The following is a 22,607-nucleotide window of genomic DNA, read 5'->3' as shown; positions in this document are numbered from 1 at the left end:
AATGGTTCCTAACATTTTTATTGCTTCTCTGCCAAGGCAGCTCATAAAGGAACAACTGGTTGAACTGTCAGATTTGGCCAACAGTCCCTAAAGAGGCAAAGGGTGTAATGTTTGATTTATCATCAAATTGGCAGGCCGATTACATTCTCTGTTAACTGCTAAACTAAGTCACCAGTGTGCTATAAAATTACATGAAAATCATATTCATTTATCTGTAATTAAATATGTATGTATTACTTTGTTTAGGTCTATCTATATTAAATTAGTTTGCTTCATTTACAGTAGCACACAAATCTAACATGGCATTAGCAGTCAGTTCATTAAGCCTGTGTTTCCAGCAAACTGAGAATTTACTCAGACTTTGTAAGAGTTGTCTTTGACATGATATCTTACCACACGATACTTTTGATCTTTAGCTGAATGTAATTTCAGCATCAAAGAAGGATTTTCAAACAGTCTTGACTTTGAGCTGTACTTTCACATTTGGAAATAACATAAACAGCCTTGAAGTAACTTTATTATTTATAACAATTAATAATTACAAAACTGAACCTGCCAGAGAAAAACTTTATTTACATATATATATATTTTTTTTTGCTGTGTCAAAAATGCTATTTGACAGCTGCACTCTCTAGATTTGCTACACAAATGTTATTTCATTTTTCTGCCCACATATTGTTTGATAATTTAATCAGTTCATTTTCTGCCTCCACAGCGGAACCAGTGGATGTACTGAAGGTGCTAGACTTCCAGAGCTCTCCTGAAGGAGTACGGAAAACACCAGGCTTCTGCACAGTTCGGAGAGGATCCAAACCTGACATAGCTTACCGGGTGGGAAAAAAGGTTCAGATCAGCGCTCCAACCCAACAGCTCTTCCCAGGTAAACTAACTCCTCACCTCTCACAGTTTACCAGCACTTTACGCTGAAACTGAATCAGGATGCTTTAAAAGTTGGTGTTTCCAAACAGCAGAGTGACTCAGTAATTAATGTGAATGTAAAAAGCTACAGCTAATGTTAGTATCTTGTGCTTTAGTTGAAAGAACATCAAGGATATGAACATAGGAGAAAGCTGTAATGCCTATGAGTTTTGATTCCTCATTTTGCTATTCAGGAGATAGCATTGTACTTTGTTGCTTGTGTCACTTTCTGAGAGAGACTGAATTTAGTTGGTCAAATTTTGTAAAAATATACAGCCTCAGTGATGGAGGTTGCTGCCATATTTGTGCAGAAAACCTCGTAAAAGCAGCTTGTGGAGGAACACTTACATAATCTCATTGTAAAATAAGCTGTGCAGGACTAAACATTTTCAGCAGTTCTAGAGGTTCTATGGAGCTGCTAGTGTGGGCATCCTATCATGCTCACAATTGTAGTGTTAACATGCTATAGAACACGTATAATGATGTAATCATCATTTTATTATTAGAATGAAGTGCAATCTGTAGGTGAAGCTGATAGGAATGCCATTCATTTGACAGGGTTTTGTCAGGATACATTAAAAGACCTTAGAGCAACGGTCGATGATAAGTCAGGGGATCTACAAGCTTCTTACAATTCATGAATGTGCAAAATATCCTGGCGTTAACCGTTAGTGGTGGAGATATTTCATTCTAGACCAAAGTATTAAACATCTCTGATGCTACAGTGCCTGCATGGCTACTCAAACAAATAACTGTTCGAATGAAAGTCTGACTCATGGTTTTGTTTCAGTGTGTTAAACCACTTCATGGCAAAATAAAATATTTTAAAGATATTTAAGAAGTTTCCTAAAAAAAATACAAAAATAAAACAAATGAGGTAATGATATGAATAATTAGAACCCTGTAAACTGTGAAATACTTGCCAGAAAATGCTTTTTTTTCCTCTTTTACAAAACTGGAGTATTTATTGAACCAGCTAACAAATAACACTAACAATAAAAATTAATATCAATATGCATATATGAGTTTTAACTAATTTTTTGCTACATCCAACACTTTTGGTGCATGAATTGCAATCTGTGGTGGATTTTCTGTACACTGCATGTGTCTGATTGGAAAAAAAAAATCACACTGATGATGTAGTGGTCTGAAAAAGTCATGTTTCAAATATGATACACTTGGCGTTACAGGGTTAATGAAACCCTTCACTACAAACACCTGTCTTCTAAAATGCAATGCAGACTTTTTGCAACGATTTCCAGAGGATCCTTATGAGTTTCTGTAGTGTTTTGGTGGGCTCCAGGAGCCCATATGGCATGACAGTCACTGAGCACATGACTTGTAAATTGCCATGTAAATTTAAGATGCAAGTAAGGAGGGCAACACCACATTTTTGTTGTTTAGTATTATGGGGAAACTCACTACTTATTGCAGGAAATCGACGAGAGTAATACGTCAGATTACGTTCTGTGGACTGATCTTGTCTAGTTAAGTATCTCTTCCTGTATTTGATTGTTAGCAGATTCAAGTATACAATATGTGGTTGCAGTGAAGTCTATTATATGTGCATTGCCTGACTCCAAATCTGTTGCCTGACTGTTCATGAGAATAAAAATCAGTTAATCCAAATATGTAACAATGAACTGCTGAAGATTAGACCTTTGATGTGTGAACCATTTGCTGTATGTTGATTTCCAGTGTTGCTGATGAAACATGGAAACAGAAAGCATGCTGTTATACCTTAAGCATATATATATATATATATAAAGCATGCTGTTATACCTTAAGCATATATATATATATAATTATATTAAAATACTAATCAAATTCATCAGTTCTTTCTTACTGGGGCAAAATGCAAAAAAAAAGCCCAAAATTCACTCACTTACTTCAAAGGTACTTGGCAAGAAAGTGTAGAGAGGTTTATTAGGAACTGAGTGTTTTTAAATAAATTGTCCCAGTCAGTATTTGGCTGGATTTCAAGGGACAAAAAAGTGCAGAAAACAGTAGTTTTGGGTATTAAAAAGTAGGTGTGTGTAATTTTTGGCTTAAACTGCCTGCACACCTTGCATTTTCTCTAACGGAAATTTGAGGAATATAATTAGACTTGAGAGGTGAGATGTTGGAGGTGCCATGAAGCAAACTGTCAGAATGCCCTCAGTCAGAATAATTGGACTTTTATTTGATCAGTGTTAGTCATTTTTTCATTGAACCAAGCTATTATGGTTTTAGAAATATGACATTTATTTGAGTTGTTGTATTTACATCCCTCGTAAAATTAATGCGGCTGCATCACCACTCTTGACTTCTTTCAGGATATGCCAAGGTCTCTTTCAGCTTCCTTAATAAACACTGCTACAGGCCTAGTTGTCTAGACATGGAGGTTTATTGTGAGAAGAGAAAGTTAGAGAGCTAATAAACTCACCATTTCTCCCTTTACTCATTACAATAAAATTGCCTTTGTAATAACACTGGTAGAAGATGTGTAAAAGACAGGGTGTAAGGTAAAGTGGAGTCTGCATGAGCAAACAATGCTCAATTTTTCATACAGGTTATGCTCAAAGACAAGTGAAAGAGCTTTTCTTTCAAAGCAGTGTAGCTTTAACATTTTGAAAAAGATGCGTCTTTGTGTCCTTACTGAGAGTTCAGAGACGTATGAGAGGATTGATAACACTTTATTGTCTGTACAGAAACATAAAGCACCAGTGACCAGTTCGATAAATAGCTAGCCAGGATGTGCCTAAAGATAAAAACAAAATACAGTTTATAACAACAAAAAAAAACAGTACAATAAAGGGGCTGCAAGGTGGTGCAGTTAGTAGCACTGTTGCTGGTTCACGTCCCTGTGGGGGCACCGGGTTCTTTCTGCATGGAGCTGCATGTTCTCCCCGTGCAGCGTGGGTTCTCTCCGGGTTCTCCGGCTTCCTCCCACAAGTCCGAAAACATGCTGAGGTTAATTGGTGATTCTAAATTGTCCACAAGTGTGAATGTTAGTGTGCTTGGTTGTCTGTCTCTAAGTGTAGCCCTGTGATAGACTGGTGACCTGTCCAGGGTGTCCCCTGCCTTCACCCTGAGTCAGCTGGGATAGGCTCCAGCCCCCCGTGACCCTAGTGAGGATTAAGCGGTACAGAATACAGAAATACAATAAGTAATCTATCTCTCAGAGAATACAACAGTGTTTTACAAAATGTCAAACTATTCCTTTAACTTGGAGAGGGAAGGTAGATCAGGAATAAAGAAACTACTCCTGGCCCAACATCCTCACAAGAGTTATGCCATTAAGTCTAATTAAACATACTGTGGTTATACTGCAGTTTCCGCGTGTGTAATTGTTTTACCCCGAAACAGAGCAATGCTGTAAAACTTGTTCATTTACCATGATTTGTTTTTAACTACATATCCGCTAATCTTCCATAAAATATGCCTGCTGCTTTTTCCACCTTCAGGGGGAGTCTTCCCAGAAGATTTCTCTATCCTGTTTACCATCAAGCCCAAAGCTGGCCTCCAGTCCTTCCTGCTGTCCGTGTACAACCAGAAAGGCATTCAGCAGCTGGGTGTGGAGGTGGGCCGTGCCCCCGTATTCCTATATGAGGACCAACATGGCAAACCTGCCCCGGAGGAGTACCCTTTGTTCCGCTCCATCAACCTTGCTGACGGCAAGTAAGTGACTCTAGAAAGCTTTAACACACCAGAGGTCGGATGTGGGCATCTGAATTGGTCCCCTAAATCGTTTCTTTAAATCGTCCTATTGTGCAATCAAATTAATTCGGAGATTTTCAGTGTTGTATCTAAATCCTTGAGTTGGTTGCGAAGCTTGTGAGATCAGCCCATAAGCAAAGCAGCACATTTTGAGGCTCATCTTGATCATTTTATCAAGATTTATAGGTCATATTTTATGCTTAACAAAACCAATCTGCTTCAAGTATTTTCTCAAGCACTCAAAACATGTTTAACTCATCCAGCCTGGTGAACTGACACACAGTCCTGCCCATTTATTGTCATCATATGTTTGCTCAGTCATTAATATCATTTGGAACAAGTCAGACAGTCATGACAAATAAATGTCTGGCAACAATTTATGACAGCGTTTGTGTTTTTCCAAATTACATACAGCGGCGGTATAGTGATGTGAAGTAATGGGCAGAATCTTCATAGATCGCATAGCTGTCCAATGAAGCTGTTAAAAGTTGCCATCAATCATTTACATGAATGCTAGCAGAAAGGCCTTGAAATTATCCCATGAGTTGTTTTTATGTCTCTAATAAACTGTATGAAGAGAAAAAAACATAGTTTAAATATGCAGTAAACTATTTGCTTTCAATTACAATTTTGCAAAATATGTTGCTTGTAGTCATTTTAATACAAGTGAAATTTACCTTTAAGACCTTAAAGAGCTCCATCTGTGTTTATGAAAAGCTAAAACAGGTGTTCTAACTAGTACTGATCATTTCTGAATCATAGCTTTTTGTTGTTCTCTTTGGCATACTGTATCACCAAAAGTAAAGATCTTCGTACAGCTAGGTCAGTGTTATCCACTGAAAGGAAAACTAGTCAGACACATCTTGGAATTTGCAGAATTGTAGAATAACATCCGATCCATAGACTAGACCAAAATAAATAAATAAAATGTTGATGAAATTTCAGCATGCAGATGCAGCTATATTACAAAAGGCCCTCTTTGAGTCTATGAAATGTAGTGAAAACAAGGGAAAAGCCTTGTCTGGATCTGTCAAACAATGTTGTTTTTACATGAGCTGTATTGTATTAATTATTAATAAATAGTGAAGGGAATTTAGTCAAACTCAAAATGAAATATTCTAATAATTTAAGGTACTGGATTTCTGATTTTCATGAGCTATAAGCTACAATGATCAAAATTAAAATTAAACAAGGCTTGAAATATTTTATGTTATGTGTAATGAATAGAGAACATCTAAAAGTTTACTATTTTCAATTAAATTATTGAAAAAAAACAAAACCATTTTCACCTTTTTGTGCACCTGTATTGAAGTCCATAAGAGAATGACACTACTTCTCTACTACTGCTATTCAGTAAACATTTTCCTAATAACTTTATCTTTGCTAGTTTCAAGACTTTTTGAATACAGCATGATTTTTTTATTTCGGAAATTATAGTCCCATTTAAAGAAAACTAGACAATACAACGGGATGTGTTTCAGGGTGCTGTTATGCCCTTGACTTTTCTGTCAGATCCATCCTTAGCTTATTATATCTAGTTCAAAAGAGCCAGATGGCGACGGCCTAACGACAAAGTCGATTCCTCTTTTGTATACAATCTATGGTTTCTTCAAGAAAGAATCAGACGTTAATCAGCTGCTGCCTTTGGCTTGAGAGTGGGTCAAATTCCCATTCAACTCCAGACAAGAAAGAAAATAAGCATGTTTCCTAAAATTTCAAACAATTCCTTGAACTACAGCAGTTCTCTTAAATAGGAAATAGAAAAGTTGCATTTCTGACCACTTTCTTCGTTGTACAGATGGCATCGTGTAGCTATCAGCGTGGAGAAGAAAAGTGTTACCATCATTGTGGACTGTAAGAAAAAGGTGACCAGGCCACTTGCCAGAAGCGACCAGGCCACCATCAGCACAGACGGCATTACTGTGTTCGGCACCAGAATCCTGGATGACGAGGTCTTTGAGGTAAGACGGCTACATGGAATCCTTTCTTACCTAACTTTAGCTGGCTGTGTTGGGATAGTTGCGGTGTGAATTGATTCAAAGGACTGATTTGACATTTTGTGAAATGTGCATAGGCTATTTAGTGTTTTTTGCCAAGCGATAGATGAAACCCCTGTGGTCTGATGTGTCAGTGTGTGGTATGTAGTGGACCAGAGGTTCATGTACTGCCTGTCATTACTGTGGTGGTCACCCAGAACCTTTTGCAGCATTTTTACAGTAGCCAACTATCCAAGAAACTACAATTAAAGTTGTTTTCACAATTCTGCCTATGTGTGGATTAAATAAACAAGATATATGTTAATTAGTGAGTTTTATAGGTCTTGGTAGGTGTGAACTTTAGACAAAGTGAGCAGTTTCACCCTGCCGGCCTTCAAGCTAAGCTAGGCTAATCACCTCCTGCTCTAGCTTCTTACGTGATACGCAAATATGAGTGTGAAAACAATCTTTTTACCCACATGTTGGACTGAAAGTGTCTGAAGAATATTTCCCAAAATGTGGAGCTGCTGCTTTAACGCTTTCTTAAGTTGCCTCTAAGTACAGTTAATGGGTATAGTGGCTATTTTATTGCTGTTATTACATTCAAAAAGTTTTTGAATTTGATACTGTTATTGAGGTAAGGGTGTACAAAGTGCAGAAAGATTCAATTGAATGCACCTCTGGCACTGATATCTGTGTTTAAATATCTTAAATATATCCATTGTTAACACAGAAGTGACTGTGATAAAGACAATGTAGACATTCACCACTAGATTGAAATGATTATGTTTGGAGGAATTTGAAGAAAACGCACCTTCATGCCAGCACTTTCTCCATTGTTGTTTTGCTTGGATATAATTGAAAGCAGACGGTCTTACTCTCAATGAATCTCATTTAGCACTGTAAAAAAGGGACTATTTTAGTTTGTAATGCTCAAAGTCCAAATGCTTTGAGGGCAGACATTTTGTCTTTCATTAACTTGTGCATATAGTGAAGGGTGAATTTTATTGGCCAGAATAACAATATTGGCTTTGTGTACTTGGCCAGCGACATAGACAGTGTCTGCGGAAAGGCTACTTGCACAGCACATTTTTCAACGTACTCATTTTCTCTCAACACTGTTTGGGATTGTTTGAATACTGAAATAGGATAGACAGAGGTCTGTTAGGTTTCAGTTGCCTATACATGACAGTGAGGTATTTAAGATGCATGCATTTTGCCACTATTTGTGAGATGATTTCAGATTACTCCCTCAGTAACTGTGGCTATCAGACAAAACCAGAAATAACGCCTGATCTGGTGGTTTTTACGTGTAAGTCATAGCTACCAATTTGAGCACAGGTAGCTTTGTGCTCAGTGGAAAATGTGAGCTGAATGGTAGCACAGAAGACAATAGCCTCTCTTTGATGTCAGCATATGGAATGCTTGCTAAGTAAAACAACCTGCAAAATGTTTGCCTCCAGGTCAGAGATGAATTTCCACAGTGAAGCCACTTGAAAATATGATGCTGCTTCTTTGGCAAGCAGATATGGAGGTTAGAGACAATTAGAGCTCATGTTAAAGTGGGTCAGTGTGATTTACAGCTTCATTTTTTGTACATATCACATCTACTCTAGTAAATTAAATTATCTTTACAGAATGAACGTTAGAGTTAATGCTGCAGTGATTAGTGTTGGTACTGTAATTAAGGTAATTAAGATTGGAGAGGATAAAGTCGACTTAGCATTTTCAGCAAGGCTTTTCTATTTTTAAACCTGTTTTAAGAGCTGCCATTTGGCTTTTGTGAGTGCTCTTTGTTTGAACATATATTACACTAAATGGTATAAAATTAGAGGGTAATTTGTTTTGCTCTCCTAAAAGCCAGAGAAGAGAGAGTGATTCCTTTTGTTCCAAGAATTGAGACTCTGCACATTGAAAGGTGGTTTTAATCAGTGTATCACACAATAGCAATGTTGTGGTGGCCCAGCTAGAGCTGCAGCGATATTGTAAGCTGTAATTATTTCCACTTCAAGTTTAATAACCTTAGATTTGTTGATTGCAAAATGGCTACTTGTGGGCAAGCTGTGCTCTTAATGGCAAAAATCCTTACTGGCTGCAGAAGTGTTGGTTAATTACTATATGTTCCTATAGCTAAGAACAGGTTTGCAAAGTAGATGTGAGCCATGTGTTTGGTTTAGGGTTTGCTTATTGGATTATACTTTGGCATCCATTCTAAATATACAGCTGTTGTAGGTACAGCAATCAGATTCCCTCAGAGGCTATGGGAACTTTTGGAACATTGCTGGCAGTATTATCTCAATAAACACATTGTGGACATTTAAAATGTCTCTGCTAGCAGTTTGTGAGACCATTTCTTTCAAAGCCTTGTATGAATAAAACTGCATTCATGTCTGAATCTGATGGAGATGCACTCAGATTTGTTTTTGTTGTTTTTTTCTTAATCTAAAATGTTTAATTTATTTTGATTTATAGGATTTCCATCCAGCTTTACTGTGTAGCTGGTGGAGAAGACACATTGACAGCTACTTGCCAGATTAAAAGAAAAGTTTGACATTTGGGGAAATATACTTTCTGCCTGAGAGTTGGAGGAGAACATTGATACCATTCATGTATGTGCATAAATGTGGAGCTGGGAGGCAATCAACTTAGTTTAACATGAAGGTTGAAAGTAAGGGAGAAGTGTTTTCCTGAGCCGTCTCTAGGAGCAAAAACATGCCTACCACAACCTCTGAAGCTCACTTCTTGAAGAATGTTGGTTAGTTTGTACATAAACAGAAATGCAAAAATGACAATAGTAACTTCTTGAAGTCACTGCACCTAAGGAATAATCTGTTCACTCAGAATCAGTAACAGATTCTCCCTGAAACAGTTCCCATTACTGTTTGTGTGTGAATTCAAAGCTTTGCAGAAATATTTTTGAACTTTGCAGAAAGTCAGACCTGCTGTTCCTCCTTATTTCCACTTATGCTAGGCTAGACCCACCACTTTCTAGCTTCAGCTCTCCACTCCATAAAACTCTAAAAGCTTTTAAAGTCTGTCAGAGTTGTATAAATCCACTCAACAAGCAGCATTTCCCATAATGATAAACAGTTCTGTTAAATTCAAATGTTTTAACTGCTGTTAGGTAGTCGACATAAGTCTTTTGTTAGTTAATGTAACTGCAGCAAACCTTATCTAACCACTGTCATCTCTGAACTTCTGTTTATTTAAAGTTGCAGACTAAACCTATCTGTCTTAGGGCTTATCCTTAACCTAACTTGGTAAAAACTAGAGCCTTTTTCTCTAGCCTGTCCTCCAGTGAGTTAACCGATTTGCCAGTATTCAGTTATTAAAAATAATCTTTGACCTAACTGATAGAAATTCATTTTAATTACTGAGGTTGGTTATAAACTTTTTCTCTAAAAACTTCTTTGAGCTGTGAGCACATGGCTACCTTACTGCAGTAGATTGCATAAGCAGGTGTCAAAGCTGGAAGCACAGGGAAGAGTGAAGGCGAGGGGAAAATATGAGCAGTGTGTGCTTAGTCTTGGCTGGGATTGCACAGCTGTTTAGGAGATATGCTCGCCGACCGGGGCTCCAAATGCCTCCTTTTTTTTGCTCTTTCTTCTGCTTTGAAATAACAGCCACAAGATATTTAAAGTGAAATCACCTCTTCTGCTCATTTTAATGCATAGCCATTTTTAAAGGATTGAGTGGGATTCTTTGTTTGTGCTGAATGTCAGTCCATCTGTCTACATGTGTGCCGTTATTTACATGTATGCGTAAATAAAAGTGTGTGTTTGTATGTGTGTGTGGCTGGGTGTGTGTGTCGGGGAGGAGGAGGTGGAGAGCTGGAGAAAGAGGTGAAGATAGTTTGTTTATGTGTCTGTCATAACTGCGTAGAGGATCGTTCCAGAATGCTGTCCCTCAAGCAGGACAGTCTTTGGCAGAGAACTCTAGCGAGGGTCTGAAGGCTCTTAGACTTAAAGTGAATCATTGTTTATGGTTGAGTTGGCAGGAAGAGGAAAGCCATGACTGTTTCTCATCTGCTTCACTCACTTTCAACCTCCAGTACCCGTCACAAAATGCTTCGCTTAGGGTTGTGAAATAGGAGTATTCAGATTTTAGTGTTAGTGTGGCTGAGAATGCCATTAGTCAGTGCTTATGTGAAATTGTCAACATGTATTTCTACTATAGCCTTTTTAAAAAGTTATTTGACATTTCACACTATGATCGAGCCTTTGTTTATCTGACCTTCTTGTCCCTTGCACTTTGACCCTCACTAAATGGTCTCTGCACGGCCAAGAAGTAATGGACCGAAGGTGGTTCTTTAAAACTTTCGCTGGTGGAAAAGAGCGGCGTGAGGAAAAAGATACGACCAAATAGAAGCGAAGAAAGGGCAGGCAGACAAGCAAGCAGATGGTTCAAACAGTTCAACAGTTTTGTGAGCTACTGGCAGGCGGAATGTTTTAATATTCGAAGGGTGCAAGATATTTGTATGCCCCCAGTGCTTGAAAAGAAACTTTATCCCTGTGTTGACCACAAAGGCTGCATTTGATAAAACACTGGGAGAAATCTGGAGAGTATTATACATTTTTCCTCCTCTGTGCTCCTTGGTTAATTGTTGTCCTTGTACAGTTTTGAAATTCCATCTGTCTTTTGGATCTTTCAAGATGTGCTCTCCTCCCATAGTCTGGAAAAGTAGGTTTGTTGTGTCAAGATTGTTCAGAGGTGTGTGCAAGAGGTAAAGTAAAGGAAATACTGGAGTAAATTATAGCTACAAAAGATCATTTACTTTACACAGTATCTATTTTTAAACCTAAACCATCTGCGAGAATAACAGGTATGACGCTGTTGATTTTCAACCGTGTAGTCTGGCTGAACGTTCAGTGACAGAAAGGTCACACTGAGATTGTTAATAGTTTATTAGAATTGCGTCTTTAGTACAAAGTAGTCCAGTGAATTAAAGACTGTTACAGGGAGGCGTGTGGATTTTCCTAAGTAACCCAAATTATGTCTTAGGAAAAACGAGATGTCACTATACACCACATGAACATATAATTTGTGATTGTGGCACCTTTTTTTTCTCCATCCTCTGCATGTATTTATTTATGTTTTACTGGGTCAAACTGCAGATGCTTCGGAGACATTTCTAAATGTGTTTTCCAGGTGTATTAATATTCCCCAGCTGTTCCTGAAAGCAAAGCGACCTGCTACACCTGGCCACAGACAATAACCTTTCAACTTTGTAATTACATGCTGGTTTTCAGGCATGAAGGGGAACTATGCATCATCTGTGTATAGTGGAGAGTAGGCCTGAATGGTGGAATCATTTTTGGCTCATTCAGCAGTCTATAAACCAAAGATATTTAATCTAAAATAGCATAAAAGAAAACTAGAGAATGTTTGGCTTTTTTGCTTGAAAATGACTGAAATGACTGATCATTTGTGGTTTCATTTCTCTGCTACTGACTGATGACTAATGCTTAGTTATTGTGTGGATGCATTTGCTTACATTCAAGTCTGTTTAAGGCCATTTTTAGTTCTGACATTAACTCTTACAAACAAGTTTGCATTTTGGCTGATATTACTAATAAATACGTATATAATAAATTGCAGTTCATTCCACATTGTGCTTACTTGTGATTTAGCAAGTCTGCTTTAGGTACAGTCAGAGGTATGGGGATTTATGTAAAGAACTGCTGATATGTCCCTTGAATTTGTACCAAATGTAAAACTACTGCTGCATATTTTACAGTTTTTCTCAGTCACTTTGGTACATTTCTCAAATCATCCTCGACATTTGCAAAACAGCAAGTGCATTTCTCAAAACAATCCTTACAAATAGCAAAACACCATGGATTATCTGCAAAAGGCAGTTACTTGCTCAAAATCTTTAGTTCATGTCTCAAAACTAAATATCTGTGTCAGTGAACATGTCGGTGCCATCAGAATGACGAGTCCTTGTGTCAATGTGTTATTGTCAATGTGTACGGATAAGACAGTTAAATTATTTAGTCGTGTTGTCAGTATGACAGTGTACTCTGGAGGGATGTTCTGATGTAAACTATGGCTAAAGTTTTGATGACAACTATTGTAAATTGTGAGTTACACCTTAATGTATGTGGGAGATTGATTGCAAGAGACTGGACAAGATTCACATTTAGGCTTTCACTGTTTGTACTGTAATTTGTCGACAGATCATGTCATTGCGATACAGAAAGGAAAAGACAGCACTGCATAGCACAAAGAAAAAAACAAAAGTAGAAATATGAACATAAGACAGCTTCCTTAGGGGAAACTGTAGGAGTAGGAATTACAGTGCAGTCTTCCTCTATACTTGCCAGTTGATGGTTCATAAGATGCACCTTTGAGCTATTTCAGAAAACTGGTTGCTCATTGGTTGATATATGTAATGCTACACACATTTCCCTTCATTAGAGAAAGTCAGGATTCACCTGGGAGCAACTTACCAATTCAGGACAGATTTAGAAAAAATGTCTAATGGAAATGTATAGAAGTATGCTCGACATATTCTGATTACTTGTTCAACCATTTTGCATGGAAAGACTTATGCGATGAACTGATGCCTAAATGTTGTGGGGGGGTGAGGCTGTTCAACAGAGACCCATTATAATACATTTTGATCAACATGACATAAGTAGTTTATAATGCAGGAAACAGCAGAGAATTGTACATTTGCCTGGATGTACCAAAGCTTTCAGAACTTGTACAAAGAAATGATAAACTGCTTTATTGATGTGCACAAGTGCCACAATGATGTGAAAATTGAACAAGAAGTTTTGAGAATTTCAATTCTGATCTAAGAAATGTACCAAAGCGACTGAGAAAAACTGTAATGTTCCCAAGTGCCATTTCCTCTCTTCTGCATACAGCCAAAACTAATTCAGTTCAGTTTAGTGCAACTTTGTTAACACTTGAGGGCAGGTACACACAGTAGATAGGAAACAAAGAAAAACAGTCTCAAAGCCATGTTTAGAGTAGGGGCACGGATGGCTTTAATTCTTGCCAACCCCAGCAAAAGAAGAAGTCTGAGAATAATTTCTGCTAATAAGGCTTGAAAAAAAAAATCAAAGTTATGTCCTCCAGAACTCTACATTCTGATGTTGATAAAGTTTCGAAATCAAGTATGGTCCTAATTTTGTGTAGTCCAAAACAAACTACATCTTTGTTTATGTCTCCAAATTAGTATAATAAAGGCAGGATTGGAAAACCCCTTCACCTCCTGTCAGCTCTGATCCGAGCTGTATGCATCTAATCAAATCATGTCTTCATTTTTGAAGTCAGTCATGTGCCTAAATCTCGTAGATGAAGCAATGTACTGTATGTTTGTAATCAGATGTCAAGTGCTTGCCTCATCAAAATCTCCCCATATCTGTAGACCTCTGAGTGGCAATCAAAAGCTTGTATTTGAGAGATTTTATGGTCTGTTAAGGACTTGTAACACTGCCCACTATTAGCTGTTTGTTGATCTGCCAGTACTTTTTCTTCAGTGATTTCTGCTCCTTGTGGGTCAGAGTTGTGGGTGAAGAGGGATACGTCTCACAGTAGGCAGTGTGGCCACATAGCCCAGAGAAAATCCAGCAGTATCTTATTGCTGTTAAACCTTGTAGGGAAAAATCAAAAGTGAAATGTGCACACTTGAGGAAAAACTAGTGGTGTGTGTATTTGAAATACACGTGTTTATTCTTTGTTTTCTGAAAAGCAAATAGTTTGCCTGTGGGTAAAATATAATAGGGCAGACTTCACTATTCTTTGATCAGAGTCTCATCTTTTTCAGCTTTTTCTTTTTTTTCACGTGCCCTTCTTTGGCGAATGGTTGTTGTTACAGTGTGAAATAAAGGTTAACATGTGTTGAGGCGTCTTGTATGTACACATGTGCACAGTGCACAAAGACCCATTAATAGACTGATTGTTGTGTAGCCTAGACAGATGATTTATCCCATTGCATCTCTGCCAACTCTGAGCAGATCCAGGGCATTGTTGTAGATCATTCCTGTAATTCCGAGGAGAAACCTCAACAAATGCCAGAGAGATGTGCAATACAACATAGACAATAACATCAACAAAAGCACAGAGATGCCGACAAGAAAGACGCAATGTAGAGGAGGGGCAGGGAATGAGAGGCCGATCAGGGAGTGTGGGAGTGATTGAATCAGTGTCTGAATTTATAAATGGGCCCAGTGTGTGGTCTCTTCACATGCTTTGTACGATGGTCCATTGTAGTGAATGCAGTACCTTTTATTTCTGAATGCACACACACATGTAGCTTAAAATAATAACACAGATAGAATTAAGCAGACAGGTTTGTTTCTGTGTTTTTAAACACTCTGTGTTTCATGCTTTGGCTTTGGGTTCATTTGCTCTAAATTATAAAACGGACAGCATGCAGTAGTTGTAGTTGAGTCATTCATTTAAGACCTGTTTGTCGTTGTAGGTTTTGTTTTGTTCAGCTGGTACCAGGTGACCTTTCCCACCACCCTATGTGTGTTCTGATCTAATCTCTAATCTACATTTTACACCAGGATCCTCTACACTGTGTGGATTTCCTACCTCTGCTAAGTCACTGAGACTATAAAATATATGTCTATAAAATATATGTATGGATTTTTCTTGCATGAAAGTGGATCTGTAAGCGAGTTCTGGCTAGAGGAAACTAGAGATCAAAAAGTACAACTGCTCACAACAATAGGTGGACTGAAGTCTACTGAACAGCTCTGCATTAGTCAATATGTCAGACGTCTTTATCTTCTGGTTGTTGTTTTGGTTTTTCAATAGTCTGTTGAAATGTACTGGTCATGTATGATGGGAGCATAGGCCGGTGATGGTTTAATGCGTTCCAGAGATCTAAGCTTCTACAGATGTCGTCTCCTGTAATTTAATGCAACCTGCATGTTTGTGCTTCCTCTTTAGGGGCCACCCTGAATGTGACCTCTCTTCACCTTCACGCAGCTCTTCCGTTATTTTTCCTGTTTATTTGCCCTCATTGTTTCTTAGTCCAGGTGGATTCTGAAAAAGGTCAGCTGAGTTGCCCATATGGTTGATTGGTATAGATAACATTCTCCAGATCAGAGATGTAGCAGTTCCTGGTTTAGAGATTCCTTAGGAGACTATCATGGAAAAAGAGCCTTTGGCTGATGGAAGGGTTGGGAGCGGGGATCTAATTTCCTTTTCCAAAGGCTCATGAAAAACAGACGGCCTCAGATAAGTACAGACCTTGCTTATTTATCTGCTGTGTAAGGGGACTTGCCGTCCCTAATGGCTGAGTGAGGGGAACTGTACAATAGTTCTTTTTAAAAGCTTACAGACTCCCCTAAAGCCTTGATTCATCCCATAAAGTTATATGTAATTAATAGTCAAGAGACTACTGCCTCTGGTACTGTACAACATCTGCCTTGTTGTTTTATTGTCACATTTTATTATCACCATGCTGGTGCAAAGCTGGGGCAATCAAGCAAGAAGGAGTAAGTGCATACTTCATGGGTATTAACATTTGGTTTCTATTTGTAATTATGAAAGAAACTACAGATGGAGAGTGTGAGTGATCGGCGTCTGGAGAAAAACTTTCTGAGTGCAAGAAATTATTTTGAAGTAAAAGCCATGATCATTTTTACCATCAACAGTTTTAGGAGATAGATAGATAGATAGATAGATAGATAGATAGATAGATAGATAGATAGATAGATAGATAGATAGATAGATAGATAGATAGATAGATAGTCAATCACTCACACATGTTACATACAAGAACGATAAGGAAACAATGTACAAAAGAATATGCAATTAATGTGCAAAAACAAAGATTCACAATTGAATTGTAAGCACAAAAACAAATAAGCCTGCTATTAACAAAATGTATGAAGAAAAGCTAACTGCAATCCCTCCACAACATTTCCAATCATATCCAATCACGTGTTTCTGTCAGTGGTTGGAAGCTGATGATTTGGCTCAGACAACACAGCTTCAAACAATGGACTTGATTTTAAATCAAACAACTCAGTGTTTTGTTCCCAGCTGCAACTGGAAGATATCTGTTTAGCTCTTTTAGGTACCACTGACTAGCCTCTCCTCAATAGTGAGAGTGGTGGAGCTCCTGGGCATTGGAGTCATTTGCCAAACCAAAGTGGAAAAACCTAATTTCTCAGAAATTAAGTTGAAAGAAGTCACACTGATGGTCGTGTTATGGACCTGTGGTACTCTAAATTAGAAAAGAAAACTCAAGAAATGACATGGGAATTTGAAGTTGGGGAAAAATACATCCTGTTTTGTGACTTTGTAGTCTGTAAAACTTGTTGACTTGACTTCTGCTGACACACTTCTTCTCTTCTTCCAGGGTGACATCCAACAGCTGCTGATAGTGGCAGACCCCAGGGCAGCCTATGACTACTGTGAACACTACAGCCCTGACTGTGAAACCCCCAACCATCACGACACCCCACAGGCACAGGAACCTGAGGAAGAGGTCAGTCTTTGCAGGGGGCGAAAAGCAAGACCGAGTTTAGGAGTCGGGATCAGCTGGGAGGAGTAGTTATTTTGAGGGAGGGAAGAAGGAAGAGAAGAGGGAGAAGCAAGGAGGATTTTACGCGTGGTTGGAGTGGAAAGGGACAGGAAGGGAGGAATATTTGTAGTGAGGGAATAAAGGAGTGAAACAGGGAAGGAGCAAATATGGGAGTTGGAGTTTGAGATTTAGGGAGCATGACTGCAAGAATTTGGAAAGAGGCCTTCTGACTTGGATGTTTTTAGTAAAAGCTAGAAAGCAAAATACAAAGTAAGAGAAATAAATGGAAGACTTTGATAGATAGAAATGAAGGTGGATCAGTATGAAAGATAAGATGACTTAAGATACAAACTGAAATTTTAAGCCGGAGAACACGGCGAGAACCCACACTGCACAGGGAGAACATGCAAAGTCCATGCAGAAAGATCCCGGGTGTCCTCACCGGGATGCAAACCGACGACCTTCTTGCTGCGACGCAACGATGCTAACCACCGAGCCACCTTGCAGCCCTGCACCAAATCAGTTACAAATAATAGTTACTGAACATTACTCCAGTTCTATGAGCATGTAGGAAAAGACACAATGCAGGGTTTATGTTCATCTATATGGTGAATTTGACATTGTAGATGGTGATATTTAAGAAAGATTGCTAATGGACAAAGAGAAAAACAAATGCTGCTTGTTCTCTCTGGGTTTAACCAATCAGCACTGAACCCCACAAAGAAGCTTTTTTTTCTGTTATTTTATTGTATTTTTTTATAGAGCTGCTCAGAAGTGTAAATCCTCTTCTCCCCCCTCAAAGCTGTGCTTAAAGCAGTTCTGCGGGGGCTGCTGTTCCCTTGGAACATGCATTAATGTTGGACCTGCCCTAAAATGACCCATAAGTTCCTGCAGTGAAAAGGGGCTCATAGAGAGAAGGGGTCAAGCTAACGTCCCCACATGGATCTAATTGTGGTGACAGTAAATAAAGACACTTGAAAACTCACAGCAACAGCCTTAGCCTTCTGCAAGTTATCAAAACAGCATGCAAAGTACCAAACTGAGTTAGAGTGTAACCTAGGAAGTTTTCAGTTTCTTAGTCAAAATTAAATGACTTCAAGTTTCACATTAAACTGATGCCTGATGAAATCAGGAGTGAAAAAGTGACACTTTTAGGCTCATGATCAAAAGTTGGATGGTTCAAAATCAGCCAGCTAAATGCCTCACGTTTCCCTGTTTCCCATTCCATTTTTAATATTTACCTTGGTTTAATCCAGGGGTTTTTCACTCTCCCAGAAATAAACAAGCACACAATATTTTCTGCAAATTACATTAACAGTTTTACAAACATTCTTCCAGGCGCAAGTCCTCAGAAAGGGACAGATTTGTATAAGTTTCTATTCCAACTTCAATCTGTCTCTTTCTATGCTCTGCGTTTTACTAGCTGTAACGTGCTCACATATCAAAATACAAGTTTTATTGCCACTGGCTGCAAAACATCACTTGTTGCTTCTTTGGCCAGATCTCTTAATTGAAATACAGTGCTTTGTGTCACGGCTGCACTTTTCTTTTTTCACCTTCATTTTTTTGTTATTTTTGCTAGTTCAAGCCTTTCTGCTGGCTGACATTTTCCGTCAGTATTTCACTAAATAACTGATGAGCTCAGACTGGAAACTTTTGTTTTTTCCCTGCCACAAAGTCTGAGCCCACTTTGGAGTGGCCCCGTGATTTATATCACTAACGAGTTCTGCAGGCTCTGCCCAGACTCCCAGGGAAATATAAGCTTTTCCTTCCCCATCTAGATTTCCAGTACCTGGAAAAGTAGACTTTAGATCCCTGTTTTAAGAAAAAAAAAAATCAGGAGCAGGTTCTCTATTCAAAAATATTGGCTGTACAGTAGGTACCAGTCCTGGAAAATATTGTTTCATCATCAAGTTACTTTTCAGTGCCAACACAAGGAGCTTGTCAATTCTAAATAGACAGCAGGGAGCAGTTTTGTTTCAAGAACATTGTAAATCTGGTTTATTCATTGTTGGTTTCTGTACAGTTACAACAGGAATGTTCTTCCTACATTCCAGCTCAGTAATCTAATGTAATTTGCTCCGCCACAGCTAGAAGCCATTTCTTCCACAGGACAAATCACTGTTGTCAAAGGTCAAATCTCAAAGCACACAGTATTTTTTTCAATCCTTCAGTATTTTTAAGCTGAACCTTTACAATTCCACAACTCCTCAAATGTGGGGGCACCATAGCGTCTCCAGATATTCCTTGAGCTGAAGCAAACCGCCTTCTCTGTCACCAGCCTCATGTCTGCAGCTGGTTTCGAGGAGGAAAAGGGAGCTTTTTCTCATGAGTGCACTTCAGTATTTACATCTTTCATCCAAGTCTGTGGTGAAGGCCTTCAGCTCAGCCAAGCCCTTCAACACCATAAATCTTTATAAATCCTTGCTTCATTCTCCATCTCTCTCTGTATTTTTCTCTGACCCTCTCCTTCGCTCCGTCGGGCTGGTTGGTCTGGCCAGGACTGCTCCCTTCTGTGACCTCTCTCTCTCTGGGCTGCTGAACAGAGACCCGGCCAGCATTGCAGCAGGCTGTGGAGCTTGTATTATTTTTATGAGCTTAGCAGTTGTCCAGGGACTAATATTTATCCCTGTGCTGATAGAGTATTGCATATCAGGGGCTGGTCTGTTAACTTAATCTACCTCGCCTCTGTTTTGACAGCGTTAGAAAAACTAAAAGTTTTCTTACAGATGAATAAGGTGACTAAATTGACTAATATTGTGTGGGTTTTGGGAAGTTTGTCAGTAAAGGCCTCTCAGCATTAGCCAGTTAAAGGAGTAGTTTAACACATGATGCACATTGTGTTTGTTGTTGAAAGTTAGATGAGAAGATCAGCACTCTCATGTCTGTATCATAAAGATGAAACGGAAGCTAAAGACAGCTAGCTTAGCTTAGCTTTGCATGGACTAGCCTTGCACATACACTATTTATTATTACTATTATTATTTTACATTTCACACTTTAAACATACTATTTTGGGAGTTTTAGAGATGCTGGTGGGTCATCTTATTTATTTACCTTTAGAAGTACCCCACTTTCCTTTTACTTTTGGTCTTTATGCTAAGCTAAGCTAATTGCCTCCTGGCTTTAGCTTCACATTTATCGGCAAGATACAAGAATAGTATTCATTTTCTCATCCAACACTGGTGAAGAAAATAATAAACTGTATTTCCTAAATAACGTACCAGCTCAGTCAGCCATTGCACGATGCTTTATCTTGTTTTTTGTGTTTGCTGTTTTATGTTGCATGTGTTCCCAGCAACACAACAGGCCACATTATAACTCAGTTAAAGGTTTGGAAGTCAAAAAAATTGTTTTCCCACTGACAGCATCTTGATCGTTTAATCGCTTTTGAAAGAACTGGTGTAATACAATCGTGGTTTTGCCCCCTGCTACTGTATGCTCCACATTATTTACCTACATACTTGAGTTTTCTGTTTTAAAGCCCTATTAATGAAAGCTGCAGGCCACAAATTAAGCAGCAGAGGCAGATGAGTTTTCACAGGCATCGTATTAACCCTCTAACATCCTGTCAGAAGCAAACAAGAATTTTAATTGCTGTTTGCTTTGGTACAGACATGAACGTAAACCTTTTGAAACTTGGGGAGTTTCAGAAAAGGGAAAGCATCAAAGAATGTTGCATTCATCCATATGCGAATCGATAAGGTTTTTTTAATATGGATGTGAACTTTTTCCGTATGCCATTGAATCATGTTATTTTAAAAAATAGCATGATGACACAAAGTACTTTAATGATTAAATGGTTTAAATTTAAGGTTTAAACAAAAGCATTAGCTCTTATACGCCATGTAAATATTGTACAGTATGCCTTTTAGGCATTGTGCTGCTTTATTTACATGAACGCACTAATTAACTGATCCCCCCCCATGGGTTTTTTGTTGCAGTACACTCAATATGACTATGGTGAGTTCTATGACTACAGTGAAGGAGGGGTAACCACTGACGCTCCCCCAAATGAAGGAGCCAAGACTGAGGTAACTCTTTACTAATACAGTTATCATGGCTGTTTCCATGAATAACATATATATTGTCCGTCATTGTCTCTTTCTTGTTTTTCTTTCACTGTTTCTCTTATGTCATGACTACATGGCTTACTGTTCTACAGGCACTTCTCTTTATTTTACCCTTGCTGTTGTGTATGATATACATCCTAAATACATCTACATCTAAGTCTCCCCAGATGTATTCAGGATAATATTACTACCCTAACCTCCCAAAGGGATACCAATGTTGTGGAAATATGTGCTGTACAAAGAATAAACAACTGCAATTTACCATTTTAAAATTGTCTTTGTGCTGTTCTTTTTCTGATTTCAGACAAATGTGGGTGGAGACTACTACACGGGTGAGTATGACTACACCACAGTGGACGGAAGTCAGCCTGAAACTCCCACTGAGACTGCAGGACAAGGCCAGGTACTTGCATATTTTTCAAGAACTACGTTTTTCTATTTTTCTCTGCAGGATGTGATATGAACCAAGTAACAACATGTTTGATCACTAGGCTGCAGGGAAATATTCTTAGAGCTATATAATCATACAATTACAAAGCAGTTTATAGTATAATTGTGGTAGATTACTTCTACAGCAGTCAGTGAAGGCACAGACGCATTAAATATTTCTGGTTACCCGTGTACCACATATGGAATATTCATATTGTCCTATCACAAGACTTAATACGAAGTCTGGAAAATGTTCATTGTGTTGTGCCCTTTTATACATGGCAGAGAGCACTCAGCAGATTCTGTTGAGGAGCTTTGGAATGATGATGAGACATTGTGGTAACTGAAAAATTCTGGAGACTATAACCGATTTCTAGGAAAACTGGGTTGCAGCTGCAAATAATTGGTTGGTAACCTCATTAGGTACTTTAATTTAGCATTCTTTGTGTTCAGGATTTTTGTGAAATCAGAAAGGTTTTGACCACAGAAACGCTGGATTACTTTTGCCCTGTGGGATACACTTTTTATTATCGTGGAAAATTCTCTGTTTTATTCACTTAAAAATTAACATCCGGATTTCTATTTTTAAATTACTGGTTTAATGATTTAAAATGAAATGGCATCACCAGCAACAAAACATATTTTTATGACCGTCTTTGGTGGTTGAAACCCAACAAGGCCCCACTAACATCAAACAGCTCACGCCACCCCTTGATTTTCATGAGAAACCGCCTCCATCAAACAGAGCTTGGAAAAAAACTAAAGCAGGAAACCTGTCAATAAATGAACCATGACTGGTGGAATCAATGGAAAATCAGTAGACAGACGCATCCCCTGTGTCACTGCGTTATTCTCAATTTGGCAGATCTTGTCTTAATTTTTGCCGAACTATCACATAAAACGCAAGATAATGAGGAACATTTGGAGACTCAACTAAAACAATACAACTGTGTGCTAGTGACGCCAATTGCATGGTGACGTATCTTGAGGTGGATGATGCGGCTTCAGTGAGCT

General features: G+C 38.5%; 1 protein-coding gene across 2 annotated transcripts in view; it reads left to right on the top strand.

Moving 5' to 3' along the window:
• col11a1b (collagen, type XI, alpha 1b) overlaps window positions 1-22,607 on the top strand; it is an 85,456-nt gene that overhangs the window by 5,024 nt on the left and 57,825 nt on the right. For both annotated transcript variants that reach the window (XM_008277161.1, XM_008277160.1), the window contains exons 2-7: window positions 716-880; window positions 4,365-4,578; window positions 6,416-6,578; window positions 16,927-17,055; window positions 21,036-21,125; window positions 21,469-21,567. In XM_008277161.1, coding sequence (XP_008275383.1) covers window positions 716-880; window positions 4,365-4,578; window positions 6,416-6,578; window positions 16,927-17,055; window positions 21,036-21,125; window positions 21,469-21,567 — 860 coding nt within the window. The remainder of the gene's footprint in view (window positions 1-715; window positions 881-4,364; window positions 4,579-6,415; window positions 6,579-16,926; window positions 17,056-21,035; window positions 21,126-21,468; window positions 21,568-22,607) is intronic.

The sequence above is a fragment of the Stegastes partitus genome, unplaced genomic scaffold (assembly GCF_000690725.1).
Source record: "Stegastes partitus isolate 25-593 unplaced genomic scaffold, Stegastes_partitus-1.0.2 Scaffold90, whole genome shotgun sequence".
NCBI lineage: Eukaryota > Metazoa > Chordata > Actinopteri > Pomacentridae > Stegastes > Stegastes partitus.
Note: the sequence above shows the minus strand (reverse complement) of the source record. Positions and strands in the feature narration are given on the sequence as shown.